This window comes from Rutilus rutilus, assembly GCF_951802725.1.
Source record: "Rutilus rutilus genome assembly, chromosome: 23".
In the NCBI taxonomy this organism is placed as follows: Eukaryota; Metazoa; Chordata; class Actinopteri; order Cypriniformes; family Leuciscidae; genus Rutilus; species Rutilus rutilus.
This window is the reverse complement of record NC_140233.1, coordinates 26459458-26478786: the sequence shown is the minus strand read 5'-3', so window position 1 is coordinate 26478786 and position 19329 is coordinate 26459458. Positions and strand designations below refer to the sequence as shown.

The window sequence follows — 19329 nt, the reverse complement described above, 5'->3', positions numbered from 1 at the left end:
GTTACTGGAATACACTACTTCTCTAGTTTCTGGAGATATACTGGGGTTACAAACCATCAAATAAAGTCTAATGTTTCTGTAGAAGACTACAGCATTACTGACATTCATCTCCTTTTCATACAACATTAACAATAATGTCATTTTGCTGATGAAGCAAAATCAGTGTCATCACCACAGTGTCATTTCCATCACATCTCAAATGTTTTGTTGTGTTTAATAGCATTCTGTCATGAAAATTACATTTTTATAATTTTTTTGTAATAAAATGCCAACTCCTTAGTCTTGCCAAAGGCTAATTCCTGTATATATTTAATGCATCCTAAACACACAAAATATATATATTCATACTTTTACACACGGCTTAGTTGTAAATGGTGCATTCATATTCTGATATTTACTTTGACTTTTCTTTATTTTCTTCACTCATCAGATGTCCCATATTTCATCTCGAGCATCTTCACTGACACTGTTGTCTTCTTATAATTGTTCGGTGTGATGGAAATATTATATACTTTAATATTCTAAAGTCTCTTTCTTGGACAAGGGTAAAATAATTCAATCTGCATAAAAATAATATAAAAAGAAGCAAATCGGACCTTGTTGTAACAAAAAAGGGGGAAATAAACCAATTGTTCATTAAAAAATTCTGATGTTTAAGAAACACCCTTGTATTACTGAAATAATTCCTCAAAAGCAGGTTATAAATGGAGAGTTTCAGGTTTAGAGTTTTTTAACTGTGGGGTTTGTCGCCCTCTGCTGGTTTGGAGATGAACAGTAGCAGGTTTAGAGTTTTTTAACTGTGGGGTTTGTCGCCCTCTGCTGGTTTGGAGATGAACAGTGGCAGGTTTAGTGTTTGTTAACAGCGGGGTTTGTCGCCCTCTGCTGGTTTGGAGATGAACAGTGGCAGGTTTAGTGTTTGTTAACAGCGGGGTTTGTCGCCCTCTGCTGGTTTGGAGATGAACAGTGGCAGGTTTAGTGTTTGTTAACAGCGGGGTTTGTCGCCCTCTGCTGGTTTGCTGTTGAAGAGCCTCTTGAGAAAGCGGAGCTGCAGGAATCCAGCAGTGATGATGACGAGACTCTGGACAGCAGACCAGCTGTTCACATAAGTGGAGTTGGACTGAAGCAGGTAGAAATCAGCTCCTCGTCTCATTCGCTCGTAGTTGTAGTGACGCCACATGTGGAAGACAAACTTCTGCAGTCTGACGCTGCTCTCCTGTATGCAGTGCAAAGCTTTATTCAGTTGGGTTTGGAAAATATATATGTGAAATACAAGAAATCTATTTTTTTTCTGTCAAAAAATAACAAAATCTATTTCATATTTCACATTGTTTTTAAAATAGAAATGAAAAACAAGAAATTGAAAAACACTGTGTATATATATATATATATAAGCAAATCACATTACAGTAAGGATGTGTTTGTACCCCAATGAAGGACAATGTACTGTTTATTTGTTTCATATCCTCTTCTTTCTTTTTCTTCTCTTCTTCCTTTTGTTTCTCAATGTTCCCTTGTCCCTCGTAATACACACCAAAGTTCAGGAAAACCTGCATGCTCCCAAAGCGATTGTGGAAATTGCTGAAGCACATCTGATAAAAACCTGCACGGATACACATAATTATTGATTTATTGATTGATTTATTCAACTTTTATATTTTTAATGTTCAAAAGCGTGACTTTTATTATGGTACAAATGTTAATTAATTTAGTATAATATTTTATGGGGGGGAAAAAACAACATACACATTTGGAACAACATGAATTTTAAATTATTAATTATTTTGTGTCTGGAATTCCCTGCATGGTCCATATGAAATCCACTTTGGAAAAATAAATTATTTCTCTGTTCATAACACAGGCAGCAGATGAACTAAAACACATATGAAGATGAGACTCACCAGTCTCCTCAACACTGAAGCTAATCTGACCACTTGCATCATCAGCTTTGCCGACTATTAAGCCGCTCGGCGCATTTACAATAACAGACAGATGTCTGTCAATGGCCACACCAGTCACCAGCTGGACCTGAACACACACACACTGAGCTGTAACATTCGAAGGATTCAAGTGCACACTAATATTTAAATGCAAAACAATGTCTTACCATGAAGTGTAAGTAGAAGCGCTCTCCATAGTGAGCAAAGTGCCAGAAGCACTGGAGGTCTCCGGCGCGCAGCATGATGGCAAAGTCATACTGATCCGCTCCCCAGAAAAGCTCCTGATCTGAAAGCTCTGGATGAGGGTCTTTCAACTCTCCACTGTTACTCAACCCAAACAATAACAGAAGCCAAAGAAAATAAATGCCATTCTGTAACATTTCAGATTTGAAATATGACTGGCAATAAGCTAAATGAAACCGGAGATCTATTCAGCTTCAGTGCACTGAAGTTTCTGATGATGATTAACTTTGAGTCTGACGTGTGGCTCAGCCCTTCACAGGTGGGAAAATCCCAGCTAGGCCACAGGTGCTCTGGAAAACATCTCTGAAAGGCCTTCAAGAGACTAGAAACAAATGTTTTTACAAAACAATTTTGATTCCCAATACCTACTGTACTTTAATTTAAAAATGATTTAACTGTACTGTAACTATGTAAAATCTCAACCATTTACATACAATAAGTATTACTTCAATACAATAAAATGATTATTGTTATTACTCAATCTATTTGACAATATTGCTGCTTTATAATTAATATACAGTTATGAATTGTTATTTCAATGTTAAAACATATCAGTAAAGATTACCATATTACAGGTGCTGGTCATAAAATTAGAATATCATCAAAAAGTTGATTTATTTCAGTAATTCCGTTAAAACAGTGAAACTTGTATATTATATAGACTCATTACATGCAAAGTGAGATATCTCAAGCCTTTATTTGTTATAATTTTGATGATTATGGCTTACAGCTTGTGAAAACCACAAAATCTAAATCTCAGAAAATTTGAATATTACATGAAATCACACAGTAATTACACTGTGATACCATGGTCATTGAACCAGGTTTTGGTTCTTTTGGCAGTGTGGGCCGGTGCAAATCCTGCTGGAAAATGAAGTCAGCATCTCCATAAAGCTTGTCTGCTGAAGGAAGCATGAAGTGCTCTGGAAATGTCCTGGTAGACGGCTGCGTTGAGTGGACAGCACAGTGGCCCAACACCAGCCGATGACATGGCTCCCCAAACCAACACAGACTGTGGAAACTTCACACTGGACTTCAAGCATCTTGGATTGTGTGCCTCTCCATTCTTCCTCCAGACTCTGGGACCTTGGTTTCCAAATGAGATGCAACATTTGCTCTCATCAGAAAAGAGGACTTTGGTCCACTGTGCTTTATTAAATCCAGAGTCAACGCAGCCGTCTACCAGGACATTTCCAGAGCACTTCATGCTTCCTTCATTTTCCAGCAGGATTTGCACCGGCCCACACTGCCAAAATAACCAAAACCTGGTTCAATGACCATGGTATCACTGTGTAATTACTGTGTGATTTCATGTAATATTCTAATTTTCTGAGATTTTGATTTTGTGGTTTTCATAAGCTGTAAGCCATAATCATCAAACTTATAACAAATAAAGGCTTGAGATATCTCACTTTGCATGTAATGAGTTTATATAATATACAAGTTTCACTTTTTTAACGGAATTACTGAAATAAATCAACTTTTTGACGATATTCTAATTTTATGACCAGCACCTGTATATAAGGTGTACATAATGATTCTGACGCAACATGAATGACAGAATCCAAAACACTTGAAACAGATATAAAGGGCCCTATTTTAACGATCTGAAACGCAAGTATCAAGCACGAAACACAAGTAACTATGTGGGCGGATCTCGGGCGCTGTTGCTATTATACCGGCGGGATAAATGACTCTTGCGCCCGAAGCAAATCTAAAATGTGTTGGTCTGTAGTAGCTTCATTACTCATAGGTGTGGTTTGGGCGTAACGTGAAATAAACCAATCAGAGCGTCATCTCACATTCCCTTTAAGAGCAGGCGCGCTTGTTCCATGACGGATTGCTATTATAACGGCGGATTTGCCAGGAGTGGTTCACAGCCGAGGAGACCGATGCTCTCGTCAGGGCCGTAAAACACAGAGAAGTGACATTGGGGATGGAGAAACCCACCCAAATTAGCTTCGGTTAAACAGTCGTATAATAATTTGGGTAAATGTGTAAGCTAGATTTATGCCTATTTTTTCACATCTTCATGGACACAACAATGATTTCCCTCGTGTGGTAATATGAATGAATGAATGAATGAATGAATGAAATCTTTATTTGGAACAATTAAAAAATAAATTAAACCAAAGACAGCGAAACATGAAATATCATGAATGAGCACATATACTTTTGATAGAACAAAATGTTTTTGCTAAGAATCAACTTAAAAAGTTACACAGTGTAGCTTTAACAAACTGTCATCTTCTCGATCAGTACTTCGCCGTTTTTATAATATTCTCACAAGTTCGAACAAGGATAATTCAGATAAAGTTAGGAGACTACGGAAAACTGATCTTGGGGTAGAAATACACAAAGCGGATTTGGGAAATGGTATGTGTTACACCTTATTTAGCAGACAATACATCCTAGGAAATGCAGTTTAAAATACAGGACAGATTACATATTACTCCGGTTCACAGCCACAAAATGAACCCCAATTTATCCCGCCTATGCAATAAATGCAAGATCGCAGAGGGAACCCTTATGCACTGCTTCACCGCTTCACCCTTATGCACTGCTTCACCGCTTCACCCTTATGCACTGCTTCACCGCTTCACCCTTATGCACTGCTTCACCGCTTCACCCTTATGCACTGCTTCACCGCTTCACCCTTATGCACTGCTTCACTGCTTCACCCTTATGCACTGCTTCACCGCTTCACCCTTATGCACTGCTTCACCGCTTCACCCTTATGCACTGCTTCACCGCTTCACCCTTATGCACTGCTTCACCGCTTCACCCTTATGCACTGCTTCACCGCTTCACCCTTATGCACTGCTTCACCGCTTCACCCTTATGCACTGCTTCACTGCTTCACCCTTATGCACTGCTTCACTGCTTCACCCTTATGCACTGCTTCACCGCTTCACCCTTATGCACTGCTTCACCGCTTCACCCTTATGCACTGCTTCACTGCTTCACCCTTATGCACTGCTTCACCGCTTCACCCTTATGCACTGCTTCACCGCTTCACCCTTATGCACTGCTTCACCGCTTCACCCTTATGCACTGCTTCACTGCTTCACCCTTATGCACTGCTTCACCGCTTCACCCTTATGCACTGCTTCACCGCTTCACCCTTATGCACTGCTTCACCGCTTCACCCTTATGCACTGCTTCACCGCTTCACCCTTATGCACTGCTTCACTGCTTCACCCTTATGCACTGCTTCACCGCTTCACCCTTATGCACTGCTTCACCGCTTCACCCTTATGCACTGCTTCACCGCTTCACCCTTATGCACTGCTTCACCGCTTCACCCTTATGCACTGCTTCACCGCTTCACCCTTATGCACTGCTTCACCGCTTCACCCTTATGCACTGCTTCACTGCTTCACCCTTATGCACTGCTTCACCGCTTCACCCTTATGCACTGCTTCACCGCTTCACCCTTATGCACTGCTTCACTGCTTCACCCTTATGCACTGCTTCACTGCTTCACCCTTATGCACTGCTTCACCGCTTCACCCTTATGCACTGCTTCACCGCTTCACCCTTATGCACTGCTTCACCGCTTCACCCTTATGCACTGCTTCACCGCTTCACCCTTATGCACTGCTTCACCGCTTCACCCTTATGCACTGCTTCACCGCTTCACCCTTATGCACTGCTTCACCGCTTCACCCTTATGCACTGCTTCACCGCTTCACCCTTATGCACTGCTTCACCGCTTCACCCTTATGCACTGCTTCACCGCTTCACCCTTATGCACTGCTTCACCGCTTCACCCTTATGCACTGCTTCACCGCTTCACCCTTATGCACTGCTTCACTGCTTCACCCTTATGCACTGCTTCACCGCTTCACCCTTATGCACTGCTTCACCGCTTCACCCTTATGCACTGCTTCACCGCTTCACCCTTATGCACTGCTTCACTGCTTCACCCTTATGCACTGCTTCACCGCTTCACCCTTATGCACTGCTTCACCGCTTCACCCTTATGCACTGCTTCACCGCTTCACCCTTATGCACTGCTTCACCGCTTCACCCTTATGCACTGCTTCACCGCTTCACCCTTATGCACTGCTTCACCGCTTCACCCTTATGCACTGCTTCACCGCTTCACCCTTATGCACTGCTTCACCGCTTCACCCTTATGCACTGCTTCACCGCTTCACCCTTATGCACTGCTTCACCGCTTCACCCTTATGCACTGCTTCACCGCTTCACCCTTATGCACTGCTTCACCGCTTCACCCTTATGCACTGCTTCACCGCTTCACCCTTATGCACTGCTTCACTGCTTCACCCTTATGCACTGCTTCACCGCTTCACCCTTATGCACTGCTTCACCGCTTCACCCTTATGCACTGCTTCACCGCTTCACCCTTATGCACTGCTTCACCGCTTCACCCTTATGCACTGCTTCACCGCTTCACCCTTATGCACTGCTTCACCGCTTCACCCTTATGCACTGCTTCACCGCTTCACCCTTATGCACTGCTTCACCGCTTCACCCTTATGCACTGCTTCACCGCTTCACCCTTATGCACCGCTGGGGATGTTCTAAGGTTCAGCAATTCTGGGCGGGGTTTTTTCTAGTGGGTAAAATCTTTTCCTGTTCTTTACAATTAGGGCCTAAGATCTGTTTACTGGGAATTACAGAGGAACTCCCTGTAAACAGTAGTTTTAATAGTTTTAAGGGTGATCATCTCTTGCAAATATTATTACATTGTGCCCACAAAAGTATTTTGTTGGAATGGATAACCAACATAACCCCATCAGTGGCTCAGTGGATAAATATTGTTAAAGGGACTATGTGTAGCTTTTTAGGTATTTTATTATCTAAAATCAATATTTTTATTCATAAATATGCCCTCAATGGTGTACAAATACCTATGCCAATGATCAGACTAATCCTCGTAAACGAAGAATTTATTATCTTTATATACATGGGACGGAGGCTTCCATGTAGATCCGCCATCTTGAAAAACTATAATAGCAGAGAGGGACAAAAAGTACTAGGCCAACGCGTTTCCACAACGCGTTTCGTTCAGAGCCAGCGTCACGTGACTGAAGTCAGCAGAAGCGGAGGAGCAGAGCAGAGAGAGGCGCTTGTCACGGCCCCGGCAAGTTTAAAAGGCTGCACTGCACGGTTATTTATACACCGTTCATTCATACATACATATGAGTCACAGGATGAGTCCTCGTCGTCGAAAAAGTCCAAAATAGACCGTAAAAGGAAACGTGACCGGAGATTACAAAAACAAGGGTTTATGTCGGGATAGCTAATGCAGGAGAAAGCTTTCAAAAGAGACGCTGAAGTTGCCTGCTTTCTTCTCGACAGGTAGGTCAATGTTACGGTCTTAATTACAAGCTTATTTTTTCATTGCTTGGTTGTGTACTTTATTATATATACAGTAGAACATTTATAGTTAAAAGTTAAACAGGCTCTTTGATGAATAGCAGCTACTGGGTAAAGTAACGTTAGAGAAGGCTCTGATGATGATGATGATATCTAACAATGCACGTACTTCAAAAAATATAACGAGTAAAGAAGACATTACTACTAATTACCATAGTTAATGTTTTTCACAGTCAGTAATTCATACTGTAACATTCTTTTTTTCGTTGTTTCAAGTTTCAGTTTGTTTTAAATAACAAACCTGTTCACCCGAAGAAAAACTCGAAGTGCTATTATAAGACTTCCTGTCATAGCTTTTTGGTACATAACGGCTACCGTAGATGCAACGCGCATTTGAAAAAGCGAGGCGCTGGAGAGCATTATTCATTTGAATGCAAAATACAATTTCAGCACTAGATGGGAGAAATTCCTACACACAGTCCCTTTAAGGGCTTTATTCCTAATGAAGCCTTTTCCACTGCACTAAGAGATGAACCCTTTCAATTCCACAGGATCTGGGGCCTCTTTCTAAAATACCTACGTGTAGATGCAGAACATATGCTATCCTTGGGAATTCAAAATTTAGCTTGGAAGGGGTAGAGGTAAAGTTGGGATGGCTGTAAAAAAATAAATCCAATCAATTCCCCACGGACAAAATCAAGCTCCGCCTTATTTTGTTGTTGTTTCAGAAGCGTTTCACTGGGATATACGACACAATAGGGAATAAAAGAGTAGTGCGACCTCTGTTTCATGCCGACTTTAAGTTTATACATCTCAGTCAATTTTATTTAGATTGAATGTTTGACTTGCAGCTGACAATGTTGTAATTGTAATGTAATTCTCAGTTCTAGACAGTTAAAGTTGTACTTTATTTTTTTGACCGTTTATGTTTCATGAAAAACATCATGGATAAACACTAGGACTAGGGTCTGTAACATTAATAATCCTCTACACTGTCACAGACGGCTTTAGAGCCGCTTCATTCCAGTGAAACCTTCTGTTAAATACCTAGGAATTATAGTTAAGAAAGGATGTCCTAGAAAGACAAAGTTTAAACTTCTCCTCTAGATTAAAAAAGACCAAAGCGTTATTAAACTGATGGTTACAACGCGATCTTTCAGTTTATGGTCGTGTCCTGTTATCTAAAGCAGAAGGCTTATCTCGATTTGTCTTTCCCTCCTTATCTTTGTATGTTAAAGACTCTTATATTGTAAAGATATCAATAATTTGTTTTACTCTTTTGTTTGGAAAAACAAATCTCAAAGACTTAAGAAAAGGGTTCTTACTAATAAGAAAGCGGAAGGGGGACTGGAGGCACTTGAAGACGTTAATAGAGCTTTTAAAGTCAATTGGCTTAAAAGATGTTTGATCAATGGTAACTCTCTCTGGAACCGTATCCCACATAGTATCTTTAATCAAATAGGTGGTCTAGTATTTCTGTTAACTTGTGACTTTAATATTACCTAAACTCACTCTTAAATTGTCCAAATTCCACCAGCAAGTTATTTTAGCCTGGAAAATTTGCTACTCACACACTTTCTTTCACAAGCCTTAAAAATATTTTTGGTAAATTGTTATATTATTAACTTGAAATTCTTGAAAGACCATACATAACTTGTTTATGAACACTAATTTAACAATAATTAATCAGTATAATACATAAATATAATAAATATAATTAATAAATTATAAATAAATAAAGATTACATGACCACTATCACTCCTCCCTCCCCAATCTGTCAGAGTTGAGTTGGTCCACAAGTATGCGCAAATGTGTCATTTTTTTAACAGCTACAGAAAATGAATCTAAATCCAAAATGGACAGACGTCAATTGAGTGGTTTTGCAAAAAGAAAGTTAAAGAAAGACAAGGACGCTAGACGTTTAGCTACAATTCAAAATGTTCCAGGGATCGAAAGTTTTTTTGTGAGAACATCACGGGGTGAGGTATAGTGCCCAGGGGCACCACACTGTCTTATTACGGCCCTGTCTATTATTGATAATATTAACCCTTTCACGCATAGTGGTCACTACAGTGGACAGGTATTAAAAAAGCATTTTCTTGAATTTGCACGGGTTTTTATGGCAAAGTTGCACATCAATCTCTTCATTGGACCCTGGTGCATCATCCTATAAATTGCAACCAAGTGGCAAGCCTTTGTGTTTCGATTTATTCCCCCTCCAAACCAAGATGGCCAAGGGTCAGTCAGAAATGCCAAGTTGCTCCAGAATATCCACCCATTCCTTCTATCCTAGGAGACTCTTGTAGGTAAAAAAAAATATTGCAGCATAAAGCAATATCTAATGAGTCATATCACAGTAAAATTTTCCAAGTTTTGATTTTAGATTGAGAGAAAACTCTGATTAATCACATGTCCACTGTAGTGGACGTCATGCATGCAGTGGCTATATTTCAGCTACAATTCATAATTATAATGTGAATATTGTTTTTGAAATTTAAAACTTAAAAACTTAATATGCATTGACTTTTTCTACTGTAAATAAATGTATTTGTATTATTAGATTGTAATTTTCATTGACATCGAAAAAGGTCATGTGATTACATAATGTATGACACTTGTAATGCATTACTTGTTAGATCAAAAAGTAATCTGATTTTATAATGCATGTTATTGTAATGCGTTTTTTTACTAATAACATCAAAAAGTAATCTGATTACGTAATGCATGTTACTTTTAATGCGTTTCTTTACTCATAACATCAAAAAGTAATCTGATTACATAATGCATGTTACTTGTAATGCGTTTCCTTTCTCATAACATCAAAAAGTAATCTGATTATGTAATGTGCGTTATTGTAATGCGTTTTTTTACTCATAACATCAAAAAGTAATCTGATTACGTAATGCATGGTACTTGTAATGCGTTTCTTTACTCGTTACATCAAAAAATAATCTGATTAGGTAATGCACATTACTTGTAGTTAATTACTTGTTAGATCAAAAAGTAATCTGATTAGGTAATGCATGTTACTTGTAACATTACTTTACTTGTAACATCAAAAAAGTAATCTGAATGGGTTATGCATGTTACTTGTAATGCATTACAACACTGATAATTTCAGATGAGATTGAAAAAACGTATCGCTAGGTTTTCTCAGAGGAGGGCTATGATAGAAATGTGCATGTCCATCTTGAACATAATCAGAATTATCAGCTAATAAGGGTAAATCTCCATACTCTGGTGCACTGGAGGGAGCATCTGAGTGGTTTCCACAGTTGTACCTTGACAGACTGTAGAAAATTCTGATGGAATCACGTCCTCATGTTCTGATATCAAAGATACGCGAAGTGCAACTTGTATGAAGTTGTATGAAGCCATTGCAATATTTTGCATTTATATTTTTTGTATATATTTTATAGTTTTCACATTATTTGATATAATTGCATTGATTAGTTTGTTAAATTCACATACTTTATCTGTTTGATTATTGTCTTATATTTAATACAGTATATCTTCAGTTTAAACCAACCGCATGCTGTCCACTCAAGTGGACATCTGAAGATCTCTTTGAAAAATTTGTAAAAAAATAAAATAAAAATCAATTCTTGTTTTTCATTTTTTAAGAGCAATAAAAACACATAGGAAAAAAACTGACTGAGGTTATCATAATTCATGCATGAAAGGGTTAATTGGAAGAATGCTTGGTTAATCCCCTTTAAATATTGCATTAATAATAAAACCAAAGAAATACATTTTAAAATTTTGCATACCATTTACCCTGTTAAATCATTAATTGCAAATTCTGATATTTATGCTCTTTTTGTAACAGTGGGAAAGAGGTGTTGACGCATTTGTTTTTCAAATGCAAAATTATCCAAAATTTCTGGAAGGAATTGGCAGAATTTATCTTTAATTTAGCAAAGATTAAATACTATTTTACATTAAAGGATATTATTGTGTATTATGAAAACAAAGTTAACAAAGGTCTTGAATACATTGTTAATTTATACTGTTGGCAAAATTTTATATTCATAAACTAAAATATTTAAATTCATCCCCAATTTTTAAGATGTTTAAATTAGAATTTGATTGTTTCATGTCTTCACTGAAATTGTTAAAAAACAAAAAGTCATTAATGTGTTTAAACGTGTTTGATATTATTTTTGGATCCCCTGCTACCAATTAATGTCACTCTTTGTTTTGTAATATATGCTATAGTATGTTTGTTACTTGTTCTGTCTGCAATAAAAAAATAATAATAAATAAAATAAAAAAAGACTTTAGAGCCGCTTAGCCCCGCCCTTACTAGTGTCAACGGCAACGTAAATGTTTAACTCGTCTAACTCTTGCACAGTCTATCTAACTGTCTGTTCTATTTCTGTCTGTTATCCAGCAACGTTTTCACACACTGACCCAGAGCTGAGCCCAGAGGAGCATTATGGGAAACGCTGAGATAAGCGGAAGTGTAAAGTGAAAGTGTCCTGACGGTGCTCATAATCCGCGATGGACCTCAAGGAGAAAGCGATCGCGTCACTGAAGAAACACGCCCGTGGCGACGCGTTTTCCCGGTTACCGGCAGCTCTTCCTAAAGCTTCGGTGCTGATCCCGCTGATGCTGAGACACGGAGAGCTGCACGCGCTCCTGACCGTGCGATCCGTCAACGTAAGAAGATCTTCATGATCTCAGAGACACCGGCACTGTGTGCTCACAATGACATATTCACACCGTATTAATGAATGTCTTGTACTCTTATGAAAATAAGTGCGCTTATTTGTAGGCTATTGATGTGTGCTTGTAGTGTAGCCTACTTCAAATCTTAAAAGTATATTAAAAAAAAAAACTGTACTTATAGATAATATAACTTTTAAAACTGCACTTTGTAATATTGTCACATTAAATGTAGCCTACGAGTTAAGTAGCCTACATTTTAAATCATTGTTTTAATTATATGTTTTAAATAAATATTTCAGTGTCTTGACTAACAAACTAAAGTACATGAATAAGTAATTGATTTTAATTTGTTACTTGATAATACTTTTAATGTTAATATATTTTAAATGTACACAATTTAAGCTTCATTCAAAATGTGTAATTATATATATTTGAATACTTGACATGCAAGTTTCAATAGAAATGACATTGAAACTTAAATTATATAGTTTATCGTAATTGCTTGTCAGTACATTCAGCGGTTCATTTTAACCATATTTCAAAGACAGTAGAAGTCATTTTGAAGTTGCGTGTATTTCAGTCGCACTCTAAAGTTCAGTTAATTACATTTAATGTAAATTTAAACTATAATATTAACATAACAGATAGTGTTTAATTACATTCAGTTCGCACTTAATAGTTCACTTAAAAATGAAAATTCTGTCATCGTTTACTCACGCTCATTTTTAAGTGAACTATTCCTTTAAGTATATTCTTTTATAGTGTATTATTTCCATAAGAGGTCCTCTTAAAAGGGATAGTTCACCCAAAAAAAAAAAAAAAAAAAAAAAAAAAAAAAAAATCTGTCATCAGTTACTCATGTTGTTCCAAACCTGTATGAATTTAATAATGAAATTTGCTGAATACAAAAGAAGATATTTTGAAGAATGTTTGTTTCCAAACAGTTGATGGACCCATTGACTTCCACAGTATTTTTTCCATACAACGGAAGCCAATGGGTCCATCAACTGTTTGGAAACAAACATTCTTCTTTTGTGTTCAGCAGAAGAAAGAAACTCATACCGGTTTGCAGGGGTGCCGCTAGCAATTTTGGGCCCTATGAAAGAATATGATGTTGGGCCCCCTATCGCACCCAGTCCATTAATAAAATCGATCTCTGTGGGTCCCAAAAGTGCATGGGCCCCTTAGAACCGTCCTAATTTTTCCCCTTAGCAGCCTTGCCGGCTCGGAACAACTCGAGGGTTAGTAAATGATGACAGAGTTTTCAGTTTTGGGTGAAGTATCCCCTTAAGTGCACTTCTCTGGCACACGAGGTAGTGCTCTTGACGAAGCGTCCTCTCGGCTCCCTCAGCTCAAGCATCACGCAGGAGAAGTGTGTTTCCCCGGAGGAAAGTCTGAGTCCGGCGACACGGATGAAACACACACGGCTCTGAGAGAGGCTGAGGAGGAGATCGGCCTTCCTTTACACACAGTGCAGGTCGTCTGCAAACTCTTCCCCATCCTAAACAAGGTTCGCTCTCATTTCTGTACGTTTAACATGATCATTAATATTATAACTTGTGGCGGACTGTAATGGCTCAATCCCTTTGCACAGGCCGGTCTTCTGATCACTCCGGTCGTGGCTTTCATCGAGAGCTCCTTCACACCCCGTCCCAACGCAGACGAGGTCAGCGAGGTCTTCACTCTTCCCCTGGAGTTCTTCACTAAAGAGGCGGATCACTCCTGCTATCCCGTGCCCAGCGTCTTCGGCCCGACCCACAGCTTCATGTACACGGACCCGCGCACCGGACACATCCATCAGATCTGGGGTCTCACCGCGGCTCTGGCCGTAACCGTCGCGGCTCTCGCCCTCGGGAAGAAGCCCGAGTTTGAGCTCGGCTTCGACCTGGACGATCCAGCGTCTGCGTTCAGAGACGTTCTTAATCGCAGATTGAGCAAGTTATGAAAGACACACATCAGATTCAGTGTTTCTGATTATTATCGGGAAAATGACTGTAATTGAGCTGTAAAGTTACTGAGGAGCAAGTTGGGATTGTTAAATAATTTTTATAATTTACAGAAGAAACTTCTTTCAATATCATAAAAAAAGTCAAACTATTCCACACTTTTGACCAGTAGTGTATATGCAATAATATAATAGATTTAATACAGTCCACACACCCTGACATTTTAATATTTTAATCAGTGTTTCTACTGGTGACTAAAGCTAAAGCTAAAATTTAAAATATCAGTATTACATTCAAAACTTTGAATGAAAATTAAAGATGTTGCCTTGTCAACTACCTTAAATAAATTAAGTTTAGGTTAAAGTGCTAAAACTGTAAAAACACATTAAATTACTAAAAATGTAAATGAAAACTCAAAATATAAAAATAAAATATAATTAAAAATAATAAAAAAATACTATAGGCTACTAAAATAACCTCACAAAATGTCAGTAAATCGTCACATGACAGGTAAACACTTTTTTTTTTTAAAACAAGCCTGTATATTTGATTTTATTATACAATTATTTATTTTAATTTTACATTTTTTCTATTTCATTCATCAACTCCCGAAGCTCCTGCAGTTCCTCACAAACCCAAGCTGATGAAATCTTAACATTAGGCATTTCTCCATCTTGTCCACTAGAGGTCATCACTTGTGCATTCATTGAGCACGGGCATTTTAGAATTTAAAATAAAAAACTAAAATTACTTTATTAAAAATTGAATCATATCACAATGTTTTATTTACTATTCAGTTTCACTAGTAAAAAACAAATTATACTTGAATACTTTAAATCTATACTTGAATAAAAGAGAATGCACAGAATCATAAGGCAAACACTTTATTTTATTAACAAATATTACAAAATAAATAGACATCTTCATGTTTGTATGTAATCTTATAGAAGTGAATGTAACATGTGCTTGTAATGTCTGGCAGGCACTTCGTTTCTGCGGACCTGACGAGTCATTCCTTTAGTTTGGTTGTTGATCAGAGTGTGTCATTCCAGTGTGTGTGTGTGTGTGTGTGTGTGTGTGGCACTGCATTCATCGAGTCACAGAAGTGTGCTGAAGATACCACTATTAAAATCTACTGCTAGTACCTACTTATTTTTGCTTGTATCTGTTTCATAGTGCAGTGAATGCTATCATTAACATGTGTGTCCTATAGAAGAGTCAGATGAACAGATGTGTCCAAACTCACGGCACTGAATGTCTCTGGAACACTTCCACACGCTGGACTCAGTGCTGGAGACCCGTGGGCCAGGGTTCAGGCCAGCACTGCTCTGAATATGAGCGTTTGTTATCCAACACAGTGGCTTTTATACTTTTAGAAGTGACCAAATATTTTTTAAATCCCTGTATCTTTAGAAAAGTTCTCTTTTTTACTCTTTTGGTCATTCTAGTCTGGATTGGTCTCCAGTTCTTATTTTTTGTCAAGGTGTTTGATCCATTCACTAAACACAGATGTACCAATCTTACCATCACATCACATTTTGGGAGCTTGTTCCCTCTGACGCTGCGTCATGGTGTTGACGCTATGGGAACGGCCTGGGAGTGGCCGCTGTCTGAGGCTCTCTAAACATGAAGTCCGTGATATCACATTTTTAAATATTTTTTGTACTTATTGTACTTATTCTTTTATTATCTGTCTTGTCACTGTCATTTTGAAATCCACATACTAAGAACGGACCACAGGTTACACAGCATCAGGTCTGTTGTCTTCAGAACCCATTTGTTTGTAGCACATGGCAATGATAGTGAAAATACTGACCTCTGACCTCTGTCTGCCCCGCATGTGGGGAGTTGCATGATGTAATGCCTCATGCCACATTCACGTTGACTTTGACTCGGACTTGTGAGAAGTGGGAGGTCGCGCACGGCTATGATCACTCCGTGAGCCTTCCGTTCTGTTTCTCCCTTTTAAACATTCAAATCATACAGATGTGGAGGCATTATGTGAGCAGGGGTATGTGAATGTGAAACCACCCGCTCTAAGCGGGACTCGAACACGGGCCCATCCGCATGGGAAGTGGGTGCTCTTACAAGGAGGCTAAAGACCCCAGACTGTCGCTAGAGCACCTCTTGAGATCAGAGGTCACATCCGGGTCACGGCACCACTGTAGCCCCTCCACCCGCTCTAAGTGGTACTCAAACCCATCCGCATCGGAGGCCGGCACTCTAACAAGTAGGCTAAAGCGCCTCTTGAGATCAGGGGAGTGAGGTTTACATGCACAACTCTCACTGGCCTACATCTGTTACATGAAGACGCCCCGTGAGGAAGAGATGCCTGACAGCTCTTCCTCACAGAGTGCGGTATCCTCATTGAGGGCTCCGGTCTTACCACCTCGCGGGTCATAGGTAAGGCGTATGTGGCAGCGGGTCATGACGGTGTTGCAGGCAAACCAAGCCAAGCTGCTTAGGGACTTGGACCGGGGCAGAGATTGTCACCTGAGGCAGTTGCTGAACGGCTCCGGGCCAGCAAGCAGACGCCGCAGCCATCGGTCATTCGATGACAGCGATGGTGGTCACAGAGAAGCACCTGTGTCTTAATCTGTCAGGAATCAAAAAGAAGAAAACTTTTCTCCTAGATTCCTCGATCTCACCCACTGGACACTTCGGCTCCACTCTGCAGTGGTGAGGCGTTTCAGGCCCTGTTTACACTAGAGTGTTTTTCGTTTTACAAAGCATGACCTTTGCTATGGTTATGCCCGGCGTCCACTCTACTCCAGAGCTTTCCCTTGAAAACTGAGGCTATGTTTACACAGAAATGATCTGAAGAGAAAACACAAAAGTGCCGTTGTGTTATCACTTTTTATTCTGCGTTTAGACGAATGTTATGGGGGGGAAATCTGCGTGCATATGGTGACGCAAAAGTGTGTGAAATTCGATGTAGTATGCACTCCAGGCGGCTAGGTGGCAATGTGAAGCACTGCCACACAACAACACCAAGTCCGCGCGCCTGCGTACAACCTTCACTGTCTATTAGACTTTCGTGTTTTTATCCTTTAGACGGGAACACGACGGTGGAGCGTTTTTAAGATTTCCACTCTGGAGGGTGGTTTCACTTTGCGTTTTTAAGCCCCAAAAATGCTGTCGCCATCTAAACGAAAGGTACATCTGATAAAATATTTTTACGTTTTCACTCCGCGAGCGTTCTCGTGTAAACGGGGCCTGAGACTTTTGGAAACACTGCAGACCCTGTTTTAGTTTGAAAACTCCAGGGTTGCGTTTCAGTGTAGACGGCCCAAAACGGAGACTTTTGAAAACGAAGGCGTGGCTGTCCACATTCGCTCCCTGATTAGGTCTTCTGGATCATTGCGTATCCTTCCCTGATTCCTCAAGCCCCATTTATATGACCATTACACTACTGGAGCACGACAATAACAGACCAGATCCCTCTCTCTCCACGGCTGTGTAACAGACCAGCCTCGATGACTGTGCAAACAATCACATGGAGACGGAACTGCAAGCTTTGCTTATTTTGTTGTCCTCTTTAGCAGCCATTGTGCAGTTAAACTCTATTTTATAATACTGCAGCTGCCTACATGCAAGAGGCAAGAACAATCCGCAATGGTTTACACTTGTACGTGCATTCCCTTTGTGCATGAATGGTCATGTGACGTGCATTTTTGTTGTGAAGTGTGGACTAATGGTGCGTTTAAGTGTTCTCATATAGATCATATTTACGAGTTGAACGCACTTGAGCGCCACCACAATGTCGTAAATACCAGTGGGGAGCTCTGGATTTTCTCTAAGCCCCGATCTTTATGAGTTGTGGGCGTCACTGAGAAACATAGCGGAATACCACAATACTTGAAGGTATTTAGCAGTGAAATTGTCAGTAAGCTAACTGCCTGGACAGACGAAAGTGACTTGAACGCACCAGCCGTCGTAAACACTTCCCACTTCCCAGGTAGACTTGAATGCAATGGAAACGTCAGTATGAATGCAGTGGAAACGTCAGTATGGACAAGGATCGTTTTCATTTTAAGACGCTGTGTTAAAGCAAAAATGCCCCAGGTTGAACAGGGCCACAGGTAGAGAGAGTGCAGTCGGGTGCCGTCAGTAAGGCAAGGTCAGTAAAGACAGTAGAGGTAGATTGCCTGGAAAATGGCATCCCACTTATCTGTTGCTCACTTTGGCACAGTGCTGTCCATAACGGATCTCTGGAGATTAACTTTACTAGTCAGGCTCAGACACCGGTCACTCCGAGGACGTGTCCACACCGAGACACAGCACAGTTTCAGGGAACCGGGTTGCACACGCAACATAAGACATTCCACGGAATAAAAAACATAAAAAAAGGTAATTGTGACTTTTTATCTCACAGAATTGTGATATAAGCTCACAGTTGTGAGAAAAAAACATGTTTATTTAATTGCATGTTTATATATTTTATATTATTTCTCAGAAATGTCAGAATTGTGGGATAACAAGTCGCAATTACCTTTTTTTTATAACAAGCTTCCATCTTGCACCATAAAAATAAAAAATCACAAATTAAATGCAAATACATAAACTTTGGTCACTCCAATATGCAGTGAATATTCATCATTTCCAAACGATCACAACATTGATCATTATATGTAAGCATTGTGTTTATAACTTCCCTCAAAACACACGCAGGGTCATTCGAACACGGCCGAGGCCAGTCCGCTTCTCCTGAAGGTCTCCGCCACGTGTCTGGAGTGCTGGATTTTGGCCGAGAGCGCCTCGAACACGTCGTTCCGGTCCAGAGCCGTAGCGGTTCTGTAGATGAACGTCCCCAGCGACTCCAGGCCTCTCATGCCCAGGTTCACACCGCAACCTTACAGATAATCAGACACATTCATATGATAGATCAAGTGTCAAATATACAATCAGATATAATCTGAAAGGGAATATTACAATTAAAATAACATTTTGGCTTCATTGAAAATGTTTTTAGCAGACATACAGAGCTGCAGAACATATATACAGGTCTTTCTCATTCAATTTATTATTTTATATTATTTTATTACTTTTTATTTAATTTTTTTCAATACATGCTTAAAGCTAACTCATAATAATTTCAACCCTGTAACAGTATCACTCAGTTTTGGTGTGCCTTGTATAAATCATATATTGTCGCTTAAATATAAAAAAAAAAAATATATAT

At 39.5% G+C, this 19329-nt stretch overlaps 2 protein-coding genes across 2 annotated transcripts; one reads left to right on the top strand and one right to left on the bottom strand.

Moving 5' to 3' along the window:
* Positions 1–200: 200 nt before the first annotated feature.
* Positions 201–2367, bottom strand: tmed6 (transmembrane p24 trafficking protein 6). Its single transcript, XM_084397926.1, has 4 exons — positions 2105–2367; positions 1899–2025; positions 1425–1600; positions 201–1213 (listed from the first exon to the last, which is right to left on the bottom strand). Exons 1-4 carry the CDS (start codon positions 2315–2317, stop codon positions 983–985), a joined length of 747 nt encoding a protein of 248 aa, XP_084254052.1. The 5' UTR covers positions 2318–2367; the 3' UTR covers positions 201–982.
* Positions 2368–11856: 9489 nt separating this feature from the next.
* nudt7 (nudix (nucleoside diphosphate linked moiety X)-type motif 7) lies at positions 11857–15291 on the top strand. Its single transcript, XM_084397310.1, has 3 exons — positions 11857–12192; positions 13553–13711; positions 13796–15291. The coding sequence occupies exons 1-3, from the start codon at positions 12034–12036 to the stop codon at positions 14144–14146; spliced, it is 669 nt and encodes a 222-aa protein (XP_084253436.1). The 5' UTR covers positions 11857–12033; the 3' UTR covers positions 14147–15291.
* The last annotated feature ends 4038 nt before the right edge of the window (positions 15292–19329 follow it).

What these genes read in the sequence shown, in the direction of transcription:
- tmed6 (XM_084397926.1), bottom strand. Translation starts at nt 2,317, where the DNA reads ATGTTACAGAATGGCATTTATTTTCTTTGGCTTCTGTTATTGTTTGGG. An exon ending in GCTTCTACTTACACTTCATG is followed by an intron (nt 2,026 to 2,104) that starts GTAAGACATTGT and finishes GTGTGTGTTCAG; the next exon opens with GTCCAGCTGGTGACTGGTGT. An exon ending in GTACATTGTCCTTCATTGGG is followed by an intron (nt 1,214 to 1,424) that starts GTACAAACACAT and finishes CACTGCATACAG; the next exon opens with GAGAGCAGCGTCAGACTGCA.
- nudt7 (XM_084397310.1), top strand. Translation starts at nt 12,034, where the DNA reads ATGGACCTCAAGGAGAAAGCGATCGCGTCACTGAAGAAACACGCCCGT. An exon ending in TGACCGTGCGATCCGTCAAC is followed by an intron (nt 12,193 to 13,552) that starts GTAAGAAGATCT and finishes CGGCTCCCTCAG; the next exon opens with CTCAAGCATCACGCAGGAGA. An exon ending in TCTTCCCCATCCTAAACAAG is followed by an intron (nt 13,712 to 13,795) that starts GTTCGCTCTCAT and finishes CCCTTTGCACAG; the next exon opens with GCCGGTCTTCTGATCACTCC.